The sequence below is a fragment of the Trachypithecus francoisi genome, unplaced genomic scaffold (assembly GCF_009764315.1).
Source record: "Trachypithecus francoisi isolate TF-2019V2 unplaced genomic scaffold, Tfra_2.0 Contig01440, whole genome shotgun sequence".
Lineage (NCBI taxonomy): Eukaryota > Metazoa > Chordata > Mammalia > Primates > Cercopithecidae > Trachypithecus > Trachypithecus francoisi.
Window position 1 is genome coordinate 20,531,610 of NW_022681431.1, and position 17,913 is coordinate 20,549,522.

Genomic DNA, 17,913 nt, shown 5'->3' on the forward strand with positions numbered 1-17,913 from the left:
CCTTTAATTGATATTGATTCCTGTTGTCTTTGCAAGAGCTTTTTATATTTTATTTTGCAAGAGACTTCACAAAAAAAAAAACTACAGAGTTTTAACCAAATAGTTATTTTATAATTAATGTTATGATTTCCAATTTACTATCAACTATATATATATTTATAGCTTATAATTAGAAGTAAGTTTTGAGTATAATATTTGTATTGTAAATGGCCCCAGCTGGCTTTGTTATTTATGTTCAAAGCATAGTGCAGAGCATGTTGTACATTAGCTATGTGTGTAAACATAAGGAATTGTCATGTATTTATTTTCTTGTGAACATGGACAATGTCATGCAGCATGCCCACTGTTTGGTTGTAGTCAGTCCTGGCAAGTGGAAGTGACCTGTGATGACATCTGCTCTCATCCCTTTCCAGAGGCAGAGGAGTTGTACCAGAAGAGAGTGCTGACCATAACTGGCATCTGCATCGCCCTCCTTGTGGTTGGCATCATGTGTGTGGTGGCCTACTGCAAAACCAAGTAAACCTTCCTCCTCCATGCCTTTCTCTCTCCCTCATGCAGAGACAGCTTAGATGTTCAGGGCTTTGCAGAATCTGAGCTCCACAGCCTAGTCTTGGGAATAAAAAAAAAAAAGAAGGGGCGGGGGGATTATTTCCTCTGAATAATCCATTTAGAGGATGTCTCCTAAACACAGAATATTCTATTCGTGTGAAAGTGCTATAAATATTTCTGTCCAATGACCACAGCCCCTGAGTGGATAAAGGGCTGGAGGGACAGGCTTGTATGGAAGTTATATGTATAGGTGGGACGGAGTGAAGGCACCTCATTCTAAAAGGAGAGGGAGGGTACCAAAAGTCCATTTGAGGGCTTTAGTACAGTCAAGTTATCCCCAAAAGAAACAAATATGCACTTAGAAAAACTTCTATGGGTTAGAGACTGACTGCATTCAGGGTGCAGTAGTACCTTCAGTTCAAAGGACTACTGAGAACAAGTCCAATTTACACTAAAATTTACAAGATAAAGGAAACCTTTTGTGGTATCTGAAATGCAGTTTTCTGAGTTATCGTGATTATTTTTAAATTCTATGTAATTAGGTTGCCAGTATGAATGCTCTCACAGCGTGAGATGTAAAAAAGGAATCTCAGGGGAGGAAAATCAAGCAAAACTGTCTTTGAAAACGTAAAAGAGAAAACATGAAAATAGATTTGGGTTCCCTATGTTTGGCCTTGAAGTTTGGTCCATGTTAACAAATTCAATTGCTATGTGACATGAATTCTCTTCACTTTTCTCTCCTACATATAACTTACATTTCAAGCCTAATATAATGTTAAATTAACAAGGTTTTTTAAAAAATGTTGCTGCATGATACTCTCTTGCCAAACCATTCACGGGAATATTTTCATAATCTGAATGTTACATTGAGGAAGAAAAATAATATGCTTTTATACCACAAAATCCAAAGCATGGATTGTATTTTCTCAATATCCCATGATTTAGTGTGTTGCCAGAATTAAGTGATAGAGATAAGCCTTCCTGGAATCGACCTGGTGAGTCTCATTAGATTCCATCTCAATATTTGCTGCCTAATTACACAAAAAGCGTTACCAGAGTAGGAACATGTTACAAGTGTGCCAAAATCCATTAGCAAAATATGTCCACATTCTCACTCGTATACATAGCATACACTCACAAACATGCTAACTGTGTATATTCAAAACTCAGTTCATTTTCTTCAGAGTCCCCAGGAAAAGCTATAAATGAAGTCACTCTTATAAATGTACTTTTTTTTTTTTTTCCTGGTTCAAGTGATGCTCATGCCTCAGCCTCTCGGGTAGCTGGGACCACAGGTGCACACCACCAGCCTAGCTAATTTTTGTATTTTATGTAGAGACAGGGCTTCTCCGTGTTGCCCAGGCTAGTCTCAAACTCTTGGATTCAAGTGATTCTCCTGCCTCTGCCTCTCAAAGTGCTAGGCTTATAGGCATGAACCACTGCGCCTAGCCCAGCACAAATTATTATCTAAGACAAATAAGTGTCCATTTGTAAGACTTCGGCAAAGATGGATTGATTAGGAAAGTTGGGATTTTAGTCAATTATCAACTTATTTGTGTTATCCTCTTTTTTTCTTGTCTCTCGGTAAAACAGCTAAATTACCAAAAGAATCCCATGTGGATTTTAAAATCTATTTGGTAAGGATGTGTGGTTTCACTTATTCTGGGATAGAGTGGACACACTCCCTTCCCTCTTCCTCATCAACAATCTGCTGCCTTGAGCTACTCATAGCTGTCGGTAGAATAAAGATTTGACTCTACTATGAAATGTAAATAATCGAAAAAAAATAAATGCTCCCTTTCTTATGTCTAGGAAACAGCGGAAAAAGCTTCATGACCGTCTTCGGCAGAGCCTTCGGTCTGAACGAAACAATATGATGAACATTGCCAATGGGCCTCACCATCCTAACCCACCCCCCGAGAATGTCCAGCTGGTGAATGTACGTTGACTCTGGCCAGTGGAAAAAACTGAGCCTCTCTCCTCTGTTCAGACGCCTTGAAGTTTATTTTCGAAAGCTCTTAAGCTTTTAGCTGCTGCCATTAATCACCATGGCTTCCAGGAATCCAGGTTTTTGCCAGGAGAAAATAATGGGAACATTTTTTAAAGTGGATTTGGTTACTGTAAAATCAGCACATTTCCTCTTATAAAGTGTTCATTAAGGAGTTGGAATAATAGTGTTGGGTTTGTTCTGCAAGGAGGCCATAGCTGGGGCTTGCGTAGAGAGAGTGGGTAGAAAGCACAATTAATAGTATAATAATCAAAAGGAATTTTTTCATATATAACTTGGAATATATGAGGCTACTCCAGTCTGTAACTGATTAGTACAGATAACCGAGCAAAGAGCTTTAGAGTTATCTTCTTAGGGCAATTCACAGTACCTGATGATTTACTGATGATGATTTCCAAAGGATTCTGATTTCCTTTGGGGCGTGGAAAGGTCAAGTGACTTATCAAACACGCTTCTCAGTAGCAAAAGGAGAAGAGTGTCATGCCAGTTTCTTCCCTGGCCCTTTCTAAATGATGTTAAGCCCTCCAGATGAAATGTATCCATCATCATTAAAATTTTTTGTTCATACTGTACCAAACACTCAGCATTCAATTTTTTAACTACAACTAGATCATAGAATATTAGGTTCTGGAGAGTTTGAAGGTATTATCTTTCAAATCTCTCTTTTATTTACAGATAAGGGCCAGAGCTGCACTATCTCTTGGCTTTTGGAGTATTGCTTGCTCTTTCTATTCCAGCATCATCCTTCTTGTTTTCAAATTATTGCTATGATGTATGGTTTTTTTAATACACAAAGCTTGAAGATTTTATTGTAGTACCTTTTCTATCCTATAGAAAAAGGCATATTTTGAATGGAACAGATGTATCATAGACCCAACTACAGAGTTGGTGGTTACTAAACTATCAGCAAGTCTTGTAGCAAACACCTTCGAGACTTTGTTGGAGCAAGGTGCTTATAGGTTAACATACTCTGTTGCTTTTTCACACCCTAACAGTGTTCATCACAATGTTCTACACACGTGATAATGATATTCACTACAAAAGAAACTATAATCTGTCGCTATGTATGTTATATAAACGGTAGAATGACTGCCTCGATTACATTTACTGCTCACATTGTATATCTTTGGCCTTTAACCTTTCTCAACCTTATTTCTTCAATATAAAAACAGACCTAAAAATAATACCTACTTCAGAGACTCCTTGTGAGCCTTAAATAAGGTAATTTGCATAAAACACTTAGCCTTGTGGCATTTAGTGAATGTTCAATAATTGTTAAGTATTATTTTAATTAGATGCACTGAGCTTATGTTGCCTCCCAAGAAGCAATAGTGAAATGGTGCAGGGACTAGAAGTAGGCCACTGTGTATCCTTTCCTTAAATCAAGCTAGCTGTATTTCCCAGGAAGATCCACATGGAATAGCCTTTCCACTAAGAGAACCAGCTAGAGTTTCAAGCATAATTCAAGCTGTGTATTTTTGGATCTCCATGAATATATTTAGAGCTCACAGACCATCAGATTATAAAGTGCCTTATTTCATCAAAAAGTATGCCTTTCTATTGGTTTTCCTATTACTTAACTCAATTTGGTATAAATAACAACAGCAATTAAAACACAACTTCAAAATGGGCCTCCCTCCCTAATAGAAACAGTAAAAACTACTGTGGTTTGCTGATGAAAATAGACTCTGACTAGGCACGATGGTTCATGCCTGTAATCCCAGCACTTTGGGAGGCGGAGGTAGGCAGATCACCTGAGGTCAGGAGTTTGAGACCAGCCTGGCCAACATGGTGAAACCCCATCTCTGCTAAAAATACAAAACTTAGCTGGGCATGATGGCACATGCCTGTAATCCCAGCTACTCGGGAGGCTGAGGCAGGAGAATCGCTAGAACCGGGGAGGTGGAGGTTGCAGTGAGCTGAGATTGCGCCACTGCACTCTAGCCTGGGCAACGGAACAAGACTCCATCTCACAAAAAAAAAAAAAAAAAAAAAAAGAAGAAGAAGAAGAAGAAGAAGAAGAAAGAAAGAAAGAAAAGAAAGTAGAATCCACCTGCATTAGAAATGTCTTCCATATATTATGTGCTTTGTCAAGATGTGTGCATTGACAACAATTGTTAAGTCCCTCCAATTTATCAGTAGCCCTGTTAGCCCTACCACTGAGAACAAGTTAAACATTTCAATGACATTAGTAGGACAACATGGGCACTAGGAAATGGAAGGAGAAAGGTAGGTCCAAAATATAGAGGTTTTAAATATTTTTTTCTAGTGCTTTGAAATTTGAAATTACACAAACCACCTGTCTGCTTCTATTTCACTCAGATAGCATTTAGCCTTCTTCGACTTGCAATAACCATGAAACAAATGAATATTGGATGGATATTTGTATGGAATTCTAGTCATGTTATTAATTTAAAATAAAATAGAGGAAATAGGACTTTTGCTGATAAAATGTAGTTGGGATGATGGGCCATACATTGGATGCACATCCAGAGAGGTTTTTTTGTTTGTTTGTTTATTTGTTTGTTTAACTCTATTCATCTAATCTAAAAGCCACAGTAGCCAGGACAGGATTTTCCATCTGGCTGTTGAGGAAATGGAATTTATTACAAAGCATCTGTACAAAAATAGATTTGTGTGTTTGTGACAGTGTTAGTGTTTTTATTTACATAACAATATTAGTGCCTTGACTGACATGAATCTACATGAATCTTAAAGTTGTGTCTCTTTGTTTATCCAGCAATATGTATCTAAAAACGTCATCTCCAGTGAGCATATTGTTGAGAGAGAAGCAGAGACATCCTTTTCCACCAGTCACTATACTTCCACAGCCCATCATTCCACTACTGTCACCCAGACTCCTAGCCACAGGTATGAGAATTTAAAAATTCCATGGCTTTTCTGTCAGAATGAATTGTTGCACATTGCCTTTTGATACCACTGCCTAAGAAAGGATGCAGTGAAATAGATGATCTTTGGGCAGCAACAGATTTTGAAAATCAACTGGCTTTGCCCTTAATTCCTGCATAAATTTAAACTTCAATCAGGTAACTCCACAGGGCCATTGTTTCCCATTCCTAAGATTGTCTTTACTCATGCCCTGCTACTCACCGAATTGCTACACCAGGACAAGTCTGTTTTTGGCTCTGCATAATACTTAGAAGTCAACTTCTTTCAATAATTGATTGCCCTGGGAAATGCACATGAGAATTGGTTAAATAGCAGAACCCTAAATTCTCAAATGCCCTGGCGATCCCCACCTGAGTGCACTTACTCTACCAAGACCAATGCTAGATCTCCAAATGTGGCTCATAGAAGGAAATGTTTCTTTAATCTAAGCCACTCAAGAACAGAGACACTATAATTATACAGTAAGGAGTGGCATTCGATAAATATTTATTGAACGAGTGATCAAGTGAATGTACTGTATACTTACAAAGCCAATCTGAATCAAGATCCTCTCCATAGCAAATGATCTTTGTGGCTATTCTATTCAGAGACAAGTGATGTTGCAGTGAGCTCCGGATGCATCAGTAGTTTGAAACATTTGTTGGAATCTATTCCTTTCATTTCCATTTTTTGCACATAATTTTTGAATGAAATATCTCATTGCCTCTCTCATTTCCTCCGCAGCTGGAGCAACGGACATACTGAAAGCATCCTTTCCGAAAGCCACTCTGTAATCATGATGTCATCCGTAGAAAACAGTAGGCACAGCAGCCCAACTGGGGGCCCAAGAGGACGTCTTAATGGCACAGGAGGCCCTCGTGAATGTAACAGCTTCCTCAGGCATGCCAGAGAAACCCCTGATTCCTACCGAGACTCTCCTCATAGTGAAAGGTAAAACCGAAGGGCAAAGCTACTGCAGAGGAGACACTCAGTCAGAGAATCCCCGTGAGCACCTGCGGTCTCACCTCAGGAAATCTACTCTAATCAGAATAAGGGGCAGCAGTTACCTGTTCTAGGAGTGCTCCTAGTTGATGAAGTCATCTCTTTGTTTGACGGAACTTATTTCTTCTGAGCTTCTCTCCTCGTCCCAGTGACTGACAGGCAACAGACTCTTAAAGAGCTGGGATACTTTGACGCAGAAGGTGCAGCACATGGAGTTTCCAGCTCTGGCCATGGGCTCAGACCCACTTGGGGTCTCAGTGTCCTCAGTTGTAACATTAGAGAGATGGCATCAATGCTTGATAAGGACCCTTCTATAATTCCAATTTGCCAGTTATCCAAACTCTGATTCGGTGGTCGAGCTGGCCTCGTGTTCTTATCTGCTAACCCTGTCTTACCTTCCAGCCTCAGTTAAGTCAAATCAAGGGCTATGTCATTGCTGAATGTCATGGGGGGCAACTGCTTGCCTTGCACCCTATAGTATCTCTTTTATGAAATTCCAAGAAGGGATGAATAAATAAATCTCTTGGATGCTGCGTCTGGCAGTCTTCACAGGTGGTTTTCAAAGCAGATACTGCCTTCAAGATGGCCCTTTATTCCAGAATGTTTTGGCTTTCCTTTGGGGAGATTGGGTTGGGTTGGGGGAGTTATAGCAAAGGGAAGATGAAGAATAGAAGAAAGTAACAAAAAGATATTAAATAGTAATATTGAATTCATAGATTCTCTTTCTCCATTTTCACCTGAGCTGGAAGATGACCAGTATTTCTAGCCCATCAGTAAGCTGTTACCTGTTCCTATTTGTTTGCAAGTCCTCCGGGTTTTACTTTATTTTATTGTCATCTCAGGCTAATCTTTGACCATTTACTAAAAGGTTTACATAATGTCAAATCCATGCTTATGTGGTAGTTACATGTGTGGAAATGACTTTGATACAGTCTTTCCACTCTTGGACTAGGAAGTACTTCCGATAAAAAGTAACACATTCTGGGCTTGCAGTCCTCTTGCTTACTTTTGCAAGGGCCTTTCCTTCAAAATGATATTTTAGAACTTTATGGGATTTATGAAATCAGAGGTAAGCTATTACCTGTTTGTTTGCAAGTCTGCTGAATTTTATTTTATTTATTTTTATTTTATTGTCATCTTAGTCTAATCTTTGACCATTTACTAAAAGGTTTACATAATGTCAAATCCATACTTATGTGGTAGTTCCATGGGTAGAGATGACTGTGATAGACTCTTTCCACATATGGACTGGGGAGTACTGACAATAAAAAATGACAGGCTGGGCGTGATGGTTCACGCCTGTAATCCCAGCACTTTGGGAGGCTAAGGTGGGTGGATCACGAGGTCAGGAGATCAAGATCATCCTGGTCAACATGGTGAAACCCCGTCTCTACTAAAAATACAAAAATTAGCTGGGCGTGGCAGTGCTCACCCAGCTGTAGTCCCAGCTACTTGGGAGGCTGAGGCAGGAGAATTGCTTGAACCCAGGAGGTGGAGGCTGCAGTGAGCTGAGATGGCACCACTGTACTCCAGCCTAGGCAACAGAGCAAGACTCCGTCTCAAAAAAATAAACAACAACAAAAACAAACAAACAAAAATTCTGGGCTTGCAGGCCTATTGGTTACTTCTTCAAGGGCCTTTCCCCAAAAATGATATTTTAGAACGTTATGGAATTTATGAAATTAGAGGTTTCCCTGCAACTAATCTATGAAAAAGTAGGCAGGGTTTAAACTGTTTTAAAACTTTAGTCTTAAATTCATTTAATTTTTTTTTTTATGTATTAAGGAGGTCTATCCATTCTATTTCAGTCTGTTTTTGAAACATGAAAAGGAAGTTAGAGATGAAATCATTCTTCATCACTACAAGTAATATTTATCTTTAAATGTTGACATCTCCCTGCTGTGCTTGGCTTCCAGATAATACCTAGGACTACAAAATATTCCTGAACCTAGAGATTGTGGAGAGAAAAGATGAATCACTTTAATATGTTGGTTGAATTTGAATTAGCATTTCTCAGAGAGCTTAATTTAAGTACCCCCAAAGCCAAAAGTCTGAAGACTCAAGGCCCACATATTTCAATTTCTCAGGCATGTTCCCAGTTTAGAGGCAGTTAGCTCTCAGATCTGTATCACTGCGAATCATGGAGAAGCAGCGAGGTTCATGGGTTTTCTGTTCCTGTTAGCAAGAGTTCAGATGATGGCACTCCGTGTCATCTCAGGTCATGTCAAATTAGACTCTGTGAATGCCAGTGTGAAGAAAAGAGTCATTTAGTGTTGTGTGTTGTAGCATTTTTTATCAAAAGCTGAGAAATGTGACTCTGAATAAGCCACGTCTTCCTCAGTGCCAAAAGTCAGGACTTCTTATATTGTGGGAAGAAAGCATGATATGGTGAAAACAGTGTGCTTGGTGGCCTGATGGCAAGAGTCACTGAGCATTATCAGACATAACATGATAGAAGGTAACATGGTACAGCCAACCTTTGAGGCATCATGAAAGAGATTAACCAAAGACTGATATAGTTGTGGGTTTTGGAAGAGAGATAGACCAAAGATTGGACATAACCTCATTGTGGTAACTGTGGAGCCAACATTAGGCTCTCTCAGGCTTACCTTTGACTGTGTTCGTTGGACACTGGGATGGACAGTTCCAAATTGAATGTTAACTAGTTGCATTTCATGGAAAATATGAAAAGCACACAAATGTATGACACTGTTGTCAGGAATAAATCTAAGTTACTATGCTCTTTTTTTTTCATAAGACATAACCTTATAGCTGAGCTAAGGAGAAACAAGGCACACAGATCCAAATGCATGCAGATCCAGCTATCAGCAACTCATCTTAGATCTTCTTCCATTCCCCATTTGGGCTTCATTCTCTAAGACCCCTTGGCCTTTAGGAAGGTATAGTATTTAAGTAATACTTCTTTCCCTTCCGAATCCCTGAGCTTTGGTCCTTATATAAGCTGAGAGGTTTCCAGGACCTAATGCCTTCTTATCTTGGCTCATATGCCTTTATTTATAATTGTGATGAGACTGAAAATCCCGAAAGCTTTGATGAGCTAGGCAATTTAGCTGATCTTTGCATGCACTCCTGTGAGGAAACTCTTGGCTACCTAATTTTCGATTCCAAGGGTGTGGAATGTCCTAGCGTAAATAATTGAGCAGTCTACAATGAATAGAAATTCTCTGTTCTCTGATGATATACTATTGTGAACTCTGTCCCCTTACCTTCCCTGCTATGTGCCTCTTATTGCACCACACTTATGCAGGGTATTCTGTGCTCACACAGGTATGTGTCAGCCATGACCACCCCGGCTCGTATGTCACCTGTAGATTTCCACACGCCAAGCTCCCCCAAATCACCCCCTTCGGAAATGTCTCCACCCGTGTCCAGCATGACGGTGTCCATGCCTTCCATGGCGGTCAGCCCCTTCGTGGAAGAAGAGAGACCTCTACTTCTCGTGACACCACCAAGGCTGCGGGAGAAGAAGTTTGATCATCACCCTCAGCAGTTCAGCTCCTTCCATCACAACCCCGCGCATGACAGTAACAGCCTCCCCCCTAGCCCCTTGAGGATAGTGGAGGATGAGGAGTATGAAACGACCCAGGAGTACGAGCCAGCCCAAGAGCCTGTTAAGAAACTCGCCAATAGCCGGCGGGCCAAAAGAACCAAGCCCAATGGCCACATTGCTAACAGATTGGAAGTGGACAGCAACACAAGCTCCCAGAGCAGTAACTCAGAGAGCGAAACAGAAGATGAAAGAGTAGGTGAAGATACACCTTTCCTGGGCGTACAGAACCCCCTGGCAGCCAGTCTTGAGGCAACACCTGCCTTCCGCCTGGCTGACAGCAGGACTAACCCAGCAGGCCGCTTCTCGACACAGGAAGAAATCCAGGCCAGGCTGTCTAGTGTAATTGCTAACCAAGACCCTATTGCTGTATAAAACCTAAATAAACACATAGATTCACCTGTAAAACTTTATTTTATATAATAAAGTATTCCACCTTAAATTAAACAATTTATTTTATTTTAGCAGTTCTGCAAATAGAAAACAGGAAAAAAAACTTTTATAAATTAAATATATGTATGTAAAAATGTGTTATGTGCCATATGTAGCAATTTTTTACAGTATTTCAAAACGAGAAAGATATCAATGGTGCCTTTATGTTATGTTATGTCGAGAGCAAGTTTTGTACAGTTACAGTGATTGCTTTTCCACAGTATTTCAGCAAAACCTCTCATAGATTCAGTTTTTGCTGGCTTCTTGTGCATTGCATTATGATGTTGACTGGATGTATGATTTGCAAGACTTGCAACTGTCCCTCTGTTTGCTTGTAGTAGCACCTGATCAGTATGTCTTGTAATGGCACATCCATCCAGATACGCCTCTCTTGTGTATGAAGTTTTCTTTGCTTTCAGAATATGAAATGAGTTGTGTCTACTCTGCCAGCCAAAGGTTTGCCTCATTGGGCTCTGAGATAATAGTAGATCCAACAGCATGCTACTATTAAATACAGCAAGAAACCGCATTAAGTAATGTTAAATATTAGGAAGAAAGTAATACTGTGATTTAAAAAAAAAACTATATTATTAATCAGAAGACAGCTTGCTCTTATAAAAGGAGCTCTCATTTACTTTATTTGAATTTTTTTTTCTCTTGATAAAAAGCAACAGTTTTAGGGATAGCTTAGAAAATGGGTTCTGGCTTGCTATCAGGGTTAATCTAACACCTTATGAGAGGATTCATTGTCACTTTCTCTCTGGGGGAATGATCCAGCAGCTTATCTAGTTGACGATCCAACCATGGCTGATAAAGGTGCAATCATTTCTGACTTGTAGTTTTCACTGATTTTGAAGCTAGTGATTGGTTGTGTCTTCTTGGCTCAAAAAGAGGCATATTACGGCACAAAAAGCCCAGCCCAGACAGCACATGCAGCATTTTGTCTGAAATACTTCCAGAGTCAAACGTGCCTGCTGTAATAGCGGTGACTTGTCATCATAGGGAAGTATTTCCATTGTAAAGTGTTCAGAAGGAGTGACTGTATAGGTGGAAAGAAGCTTGGTGACTCGGCTGAAATTTTAAAATGTGGATGACCACTCCTTTCTCCCCCTCGTTTTCTTTTATTTTTCCATGTTGCCTTGATCAGGTCATAACTGTGCCTGAACATTTTTATCAGGAATGGCCGATGTGTATGTGATTTGGGATCACAAGTAATGATTCATCAGGAAATGTCGATCCTGTTGGAAAGATTGCACCTTTACTTGTGGAAGTGACCCCCACCTGTGTCCTGACCTCTCCATTTACAGGCTCTCTCACCCATTTCCCCCACCTCCTTTAATTTTTGCTTTACTGTCATAAAGTAGGACTAAGACTGGCCTAAGCATTGCATTTTCTCTTGTGATGGTAAATCCAAAGGAAGGCCTATCAATATTAACACTTGAAATAACTGCTAATAAAGGAAAATGGAAGAAAAAAATTATTTGAAACACAGAACCCATTTCATGGCCTGTCTGATACCTGTTAAATCAGGGCTGGAGCTTTACTTAGGTTTCACGTGGCCTCTTAGGAGCCATGGGACAAATGAGAAACAGGTTATCGGGGGGTTCATAGAGTCAGCGAGAGTAATTGCTTCTTTTTTGCGGGTGAACTAAATATATTTCTTCACCAAATCTTGATGTTAACAATTAAAAAGAAGAAATGACATGGAAGTAGGTCTCAGCAGAAAAATGCAGGCTGGGCATGAGTCATGTTACGCTCCCACATGCTCCTACAATCCACACAGATGCCTGTTTGCGGATTCTTGAAGTTACTATTACTATTTAGTATCTCAAATTTTCCATCACTGTTCACATGCCACTTTGTCTGTGCTCAGTGGTATCCTCATTTGCTTTGTAACCTACACTGAGGAGCCTTTGCAAGTTGCACTGATTTTCCAATTTTGCAGAAATGAGTAAGCTCACGGCATGGGGAAGAAGACAGTCAGTCCAATGAAGTTCTCTAAATTATTTTAACATTGCCTTTGAAGGCCTTGACTCATCCTTAGCTATTTCAATAAAGAAATTCCTACCATGAATTTAAAACTCTAAAAATTCTGTTTAAAATTCTTTGGGCATTGGGGAACTCAGATGTCCCATTGTGGTAGAATTTTAAAAATAAATAGAAGTTTCTATTGAGAACCATGGATAACATGTTTCTTACAATGAGAATTGCTATGCATTTTCAAATTGCAAATATATATGAAAATTGAAGACAAGAGGAAATTGTATTTCCAACTTGACTCTGATCACTCACAGAGGTGGCCTATTATTATAGTTGGGACGTCCTTTGCACCCTTGATAAGAAAGACCAACTGACTGCTCAGTGCCACCTGCCATGGCCACTTGATTTGTGTTCACCAGGGTATCTCTGTGGTGCTTGTCACGTCACTCTCGACCACCTCTGTTAATAAATTCAGGCAGTGAAGTGGCGATCGGAGTGTGACCCAATGTTCCCAGCATATGGAAAGCTATCTTGGGTTTTAAGGTGATAGAGATTGCCCAGGAGTTTGACAGCAACTTTGTTTCCTGGGTCGAAAATCGTATCCCACTGAGGTGTATGCAGTGGAGCATAATACATGCAAATACATGCAAAACTCCTTTTGTTTTACCTAAGATTCACTTTCTGTCTTACTTTCCCTTCCTGCCTAGTATGAATTTTGCCCCCAAGAGTGCCTGGACAGCATTCTAGTTTCTACAAAACGGTCCTCTGTGTGGGTGAATGTGTCCCAAACCTGCTATCTCTTCCTTGTTTCAGTGTGACTGTCTTGATAGAGGTGGAGTTTATCCAGGGTAACTTGCTCAGTAACTATTCCTTTTTATGGCCTGGGGTTAAAGGGCGCATGGCTCATATTGGTGAAAATAAGGAAGGCCTGGTCTTATCTTGTATTAATAGTACTGGCTGCATTCCACCTGCCAAAGATTTCTATCTGCAAAGACCTATGAAACACTGAAGAGAAATGTAGGCAGAAGGAAATGGCCACATATCACAAGTTCTATTATATCTTCTTTTGTAAATACATATTGTATATTACTTGGATGTTTTCTTATATCATTTACTGTTTTTATGAGTTAATGTCAGTTTTTACTCTCTCAACTTACTGTGTAACATTGTAAATAACATAATGTCCTTTATTATTTATATTTAAGCATCTAACATATAGAGTTGTTTCCATATAAGTTTAAGATAAATGTCCAAAATATATGTTCTTTTGTTTTTCTTTGCTTTAAAATTATGTATCTTTTCCTTTTCTTTTTTTTAAGAATAATTTATTGTTCAGGAGAAAGAATGTATATGTAACTGAAACTATCTGAAGAATGCACATTGAAGGCCGTGAGGTACTGATAAACTAAAGAATTTATTATTCAAAATACTAAGCAATAAGTAATTGTGATTTATTTAAAGTTTTGTCCATTTTCCATGAAAGACATACTGCAATAAAAATGCTACTCTGTGGAGACCTGGGAGTGTTGCTCAGCAGACTACAGCTTCAGTCTGTTAGACCAGCAACTTGCATCTCATTCCCATAGTTGTGCTAATTCAGGATTGTGTTCCATGGACCCCATGATCACCTTGTCTATCCGTTGCTTCTTGTCTGTCTATTTCTTTTGCCACACCACCTGTTCTCGAATCATCTCCTCCCCACAATGCTGTTTATCACTTTCTTCCTCATTGAAGAGGCCACACAACCACACAGTACTATGCTTCCTTTTTCCTCCATACACAATAGCAGAGAGAGAATATTCTAGAGCATGACTGCCTGGATCCCGGCTGTTGCTATGTTTTGTAGTGACAGTAAGAAACTCCTTCAGACTAAAGAAAATGACAACGTGCCGTTCAATCACGAAAGGCAACAAAAAATGCTTTCGTGGTTCAAATAGTCCAATGGCCCATAGTGGCCTAAAAGGCAGCCGGTTGAGACCTGGCCACGCTAAGCTTCCCTATAGCATCAGTTAATTGACTTTCCATTGGGCCCACAATTTATAGATTCTCAATTTTAAAAGAATAGAAGGCCAAGTTGGGTTCATTCCCCTTATTCTGTCAATAAAACAAATCAAACTCATGTCTACCTAACTGCTCAGGGAGGAGCCTTTGCATGAGAAAATTCTCATATTCTAAGACTGAGTCATAGAAATGAGGGTATTACTTTTCTTATTGCAATTAACCTAAACAAAAGCCATATTTTAACAAATAGATATTTGCATGGTACTTTTCACATATTTCAAACATTTCACTCATTATTCCAGGTAGGTTAAGAGCTTCTGAAGTATATGGAATAGAGGTCAGCATCCTTTGGGGTAAACAGTGGCCTCCTTTGGAGTTTGCAGGTAACCTGAGACTTCCCACCAACGTCCACCTCCATCTATGTACCCAATTCCTATTACCTAGTTACGGCTCCTCGAGGAGCATTTCCAAACACTCTGTATGTCCAGGAAATTTAAATTGTAACTTTTAACTGAGCTAGTTTTTCCTATTTATATTAATAAATTTTCAAAAATGCTTGAAATCTTCGCATTTTCAACAACTTTAGTTTTCATGCACATACAAACACACAGAGAGACAAAAATTCCAAACACTCTCCGAAAGCCACCACAGTCTTTCACTTGCTCTATAGTCATTTAGCCAACCAGCCACACAGAGAATATTTAAAACTTCAAGATTGAGACGTTATGCCTAGTTTTTGCTGAGGCTTTATACCCAAATTGAACACGATAAGCAGTTATTGTAGTGATTTTGGTTAAAATTGTTTGGGATATAGTATTTGAGGTAGAAGCACATGTGTGAGGGAGGTGAGGTGGTTTGGAAAGAGTGAAGGCTCACGTGCAGCCAGATTGAATGTCTGGATAACTACTATAATTCTTCCTTCTTGGCTGAAACCATGTTATCTCTTGATTTTCAAACCCAGGTTGGCTCTGGAAACAAGCAAACCTGAGTCTTTCTAACCTGAGTCTTCCCAATCATTAGATTTCTTTTCTGTCCTAACGATGAATGACAAAATGACTTGATGTTCACAATTTGGGGTTAAGTAAGACAGGTGTGAAATCTAGAGACTCAAGATGCTGGAAGGAGTGGAAAGTTTCGATGAGTTTATATGAATCACTTTGCACTCTATGTCTGGTTTGTCTTCTTTGAAACTGATTTAATAAAATAAATGAATAGGAACTATTACTCCAGAAGATTAATTTGGCAGGAAATACCAATACTTTCAGTTTATGAAAGACAAACCTGTCTTGTTGCTGCAGGAAGCTGCAATATTCCTAACCTTTAAGGTTGTTGTTGAGCAGGGTGGCCATGCCCCCTCCCCTGCAGGTATCTTCAGGCTCCTGCTGACCTCCTGATACTACAATTGTTGGTCTTCTCTGGGTAGTTACTGATTTTGAACTTTAATGTGCTTCAAAACTTTGTCCACCAGGGAAATAGGAAAAGAGTTTTGTTACCTGTAGGAAATCTATTGTGATCTACCTGAGCTTTTCAAAAACAGACCAGGAGAAGGAAATCAGTAATTTTTAAAGAAGAGACAGAGAATGGGAAAATAGTTTCACCCAGGATCTCTTTCTAATCCTTTCCCTTCAAACGAACTTACTGGAACAGAATTGGAAAGAAGAAAAGACATCTCTGCCCCACCCCACAGGATACCGAAAACGCTAAAGAATTACCTCTGTAGATTTAAACATCTTTAATGGCTTATGTATAGATTTGCTAATATAGAGAGAAATGAACTATTAAATAAAAATCACATTTTATGATATTTTTATGGCTTAAAACATCCTTTATCTCTTTGTTGTTCTCTTTACATGATATGGTAAGTGATGAGGAAAATTTAGGCTCAGGATGGTTAAAATATTTCTTGGAGTTACACATCTAAGAGAGCTGCAGAACTGACACTTGTACCCAGGTTTTCTGACTGCAAATCCAGTTTCTTTCTATTGCATTCTTCCCCTTTTCCTGCCTCAAGCAGAAACAGGTTTTAGTTTTCAACCTTTGTGTGTACAGTATGTTACATCTACAGCTAAGTTTCTTTTTAGAAGAATGTGAGTCCTTCTAGCTTTAATTTAGAGTGATTCCAGAAGCCAATTTGCTTGGCTTAATGATTCTATGTACCTTTCCCTAAACTTAGCTTTCTAAGGAAATGAAGTGCAGCAGTAAGAATGAATTCACAATTTCGACATGTAGGTAGCATCCTAAAGTGAAAAGAGGAGGAACTTTGTGGTCAAAGCACTCTCCCCACCACTTAGAAACTTACTGACTGTGGACAGCTTCCTCCCCCAAGTTTCTTTCCTGATTTACAAAACTGTAATGTGATCAGGATTAAACCTGAATACGTGTGAGGAAGCTTGAAAGTGTCTAACACATAGTGACTATTCAAATGCCACCTTCTATTTGCTCCTTCCCCTCCAGGTCCTTAAGTTTTGGAATCTAGGTTTCTCAGTTCCAAATGACCTGGTTTACATTGCACAAATGGATCAAATAAACTTTATGTTATCATTTCTCCAACATAGTGCTGGTGAGCAAATCCTTTTTAATAACAATTGTATGTTGAGAAACATATCACCAAACAACATTTAACTTTGTAGCTTTAATAAGTTCTTTAGGTTTGGGTTATATTTTTGTTTTCTGAGACAGGGTCTTGATCTGTCACCCAGACTGGAGGGCAATGGTGCAATTATAGCTCACTGCAACCTCCAACTCCTAAGCTCAAGCGATCCTCCCACCTCAGCCTCTCGAGTAGCTGGGACTACAGGTGTGCTCCACCATGCCTAGCAATTTTTTTTTTTTTTTTGTAGGGACAAGGTCTTGCTACATTGCCCAGGCTGGTCTTCAATTCCTGGCCTCAAGTGATCCTCCTGCCTCAGCCTCCCAGTGTTGGAATTACAGGCATGAGCCACCACCCATGACTTTATGTGTTTGTTTTTTTGATGCAGTATAAGTTCAGCTTGCTTCTTATGCAGCCATACCATCTCATTTTTAGTAGCTTATTACATTAGTGTTTAATTATTAATATAATAAATAATAAATATATTTTTTATATTTATTAATATAATAAATATATTAATTAATTATAATTATAATTTATATTTTATATAAATATATATAATATATATTTTATTATTATAATTTAACAGAAATTTACTAAACCATGACTCTGTAGAGTTGTAATAATACTACCTCCAAACATCATTGCAAACATCTAGAAGAATGAACAAAAATGATCCTAGATTGACAGTATATGTGTTTGTCTTAGTTTCTACCCAGGATGTTTAGACATATTCCATTTCTTTAAATATGTATATATAAATACACACATATATATATATATAGGCCTGGTGCGGTGGCTCATGCCTGTAATCCCAGCACTTTGGGAGGCCAGGGCAGGCAAATCACCTGAGGTCAGGAGTTTGAGACTGGCCTGACCAACATGGTGAAACCT

General features: G+C 39.1%; 1 protein-coding gene across 15 annotated transcripts in view; it reads left to right on the plus strand.

Moving 5' to 3' along the window:
* Positions 1-13,944, plus strand: part of NRG1 (neuregulin 1) — a 1,143,721-nt gene extending 1,129,777 nt beyond the window's left edge. For 10 of the 15 annotated variants that reach the window (XM_033230472.1, XM_033230492.1, XM_033230482.1 and 7 more), the window contains 5 exons: positions 414-516; positions 2,362-2,488; positions 5,298-5,428; positions 6,191-6,397; positions 9,737-13,944. In XM_033230472.1, coding sequence (XP_033086363.1) covers positions 414-516; positions 2,362-2,488; positions 5,298-5,428; positions 6,191-6,397; positions 9,737-10,391 — 1,223 coding nt within the window. In that variant the 3' untranslated portion in view covers positions 10,392-13,944. Of the gene's footprint in view, positions 1-413; positions 517-2,361; positions 2,489-5,297; positions 5,429-6,190; positions 6,398-9,206; positions 9,349-9,736 lie in introns of all 15 variants that reach the window. The other 5 variants (XM_033230529.1, XM_033230584.1, XM_033230593.1 and 2 more) reach the window with 2 other exon arrangements.
* Positions 13,945-17,913: the final 3,969 nt, after the last annotated feature.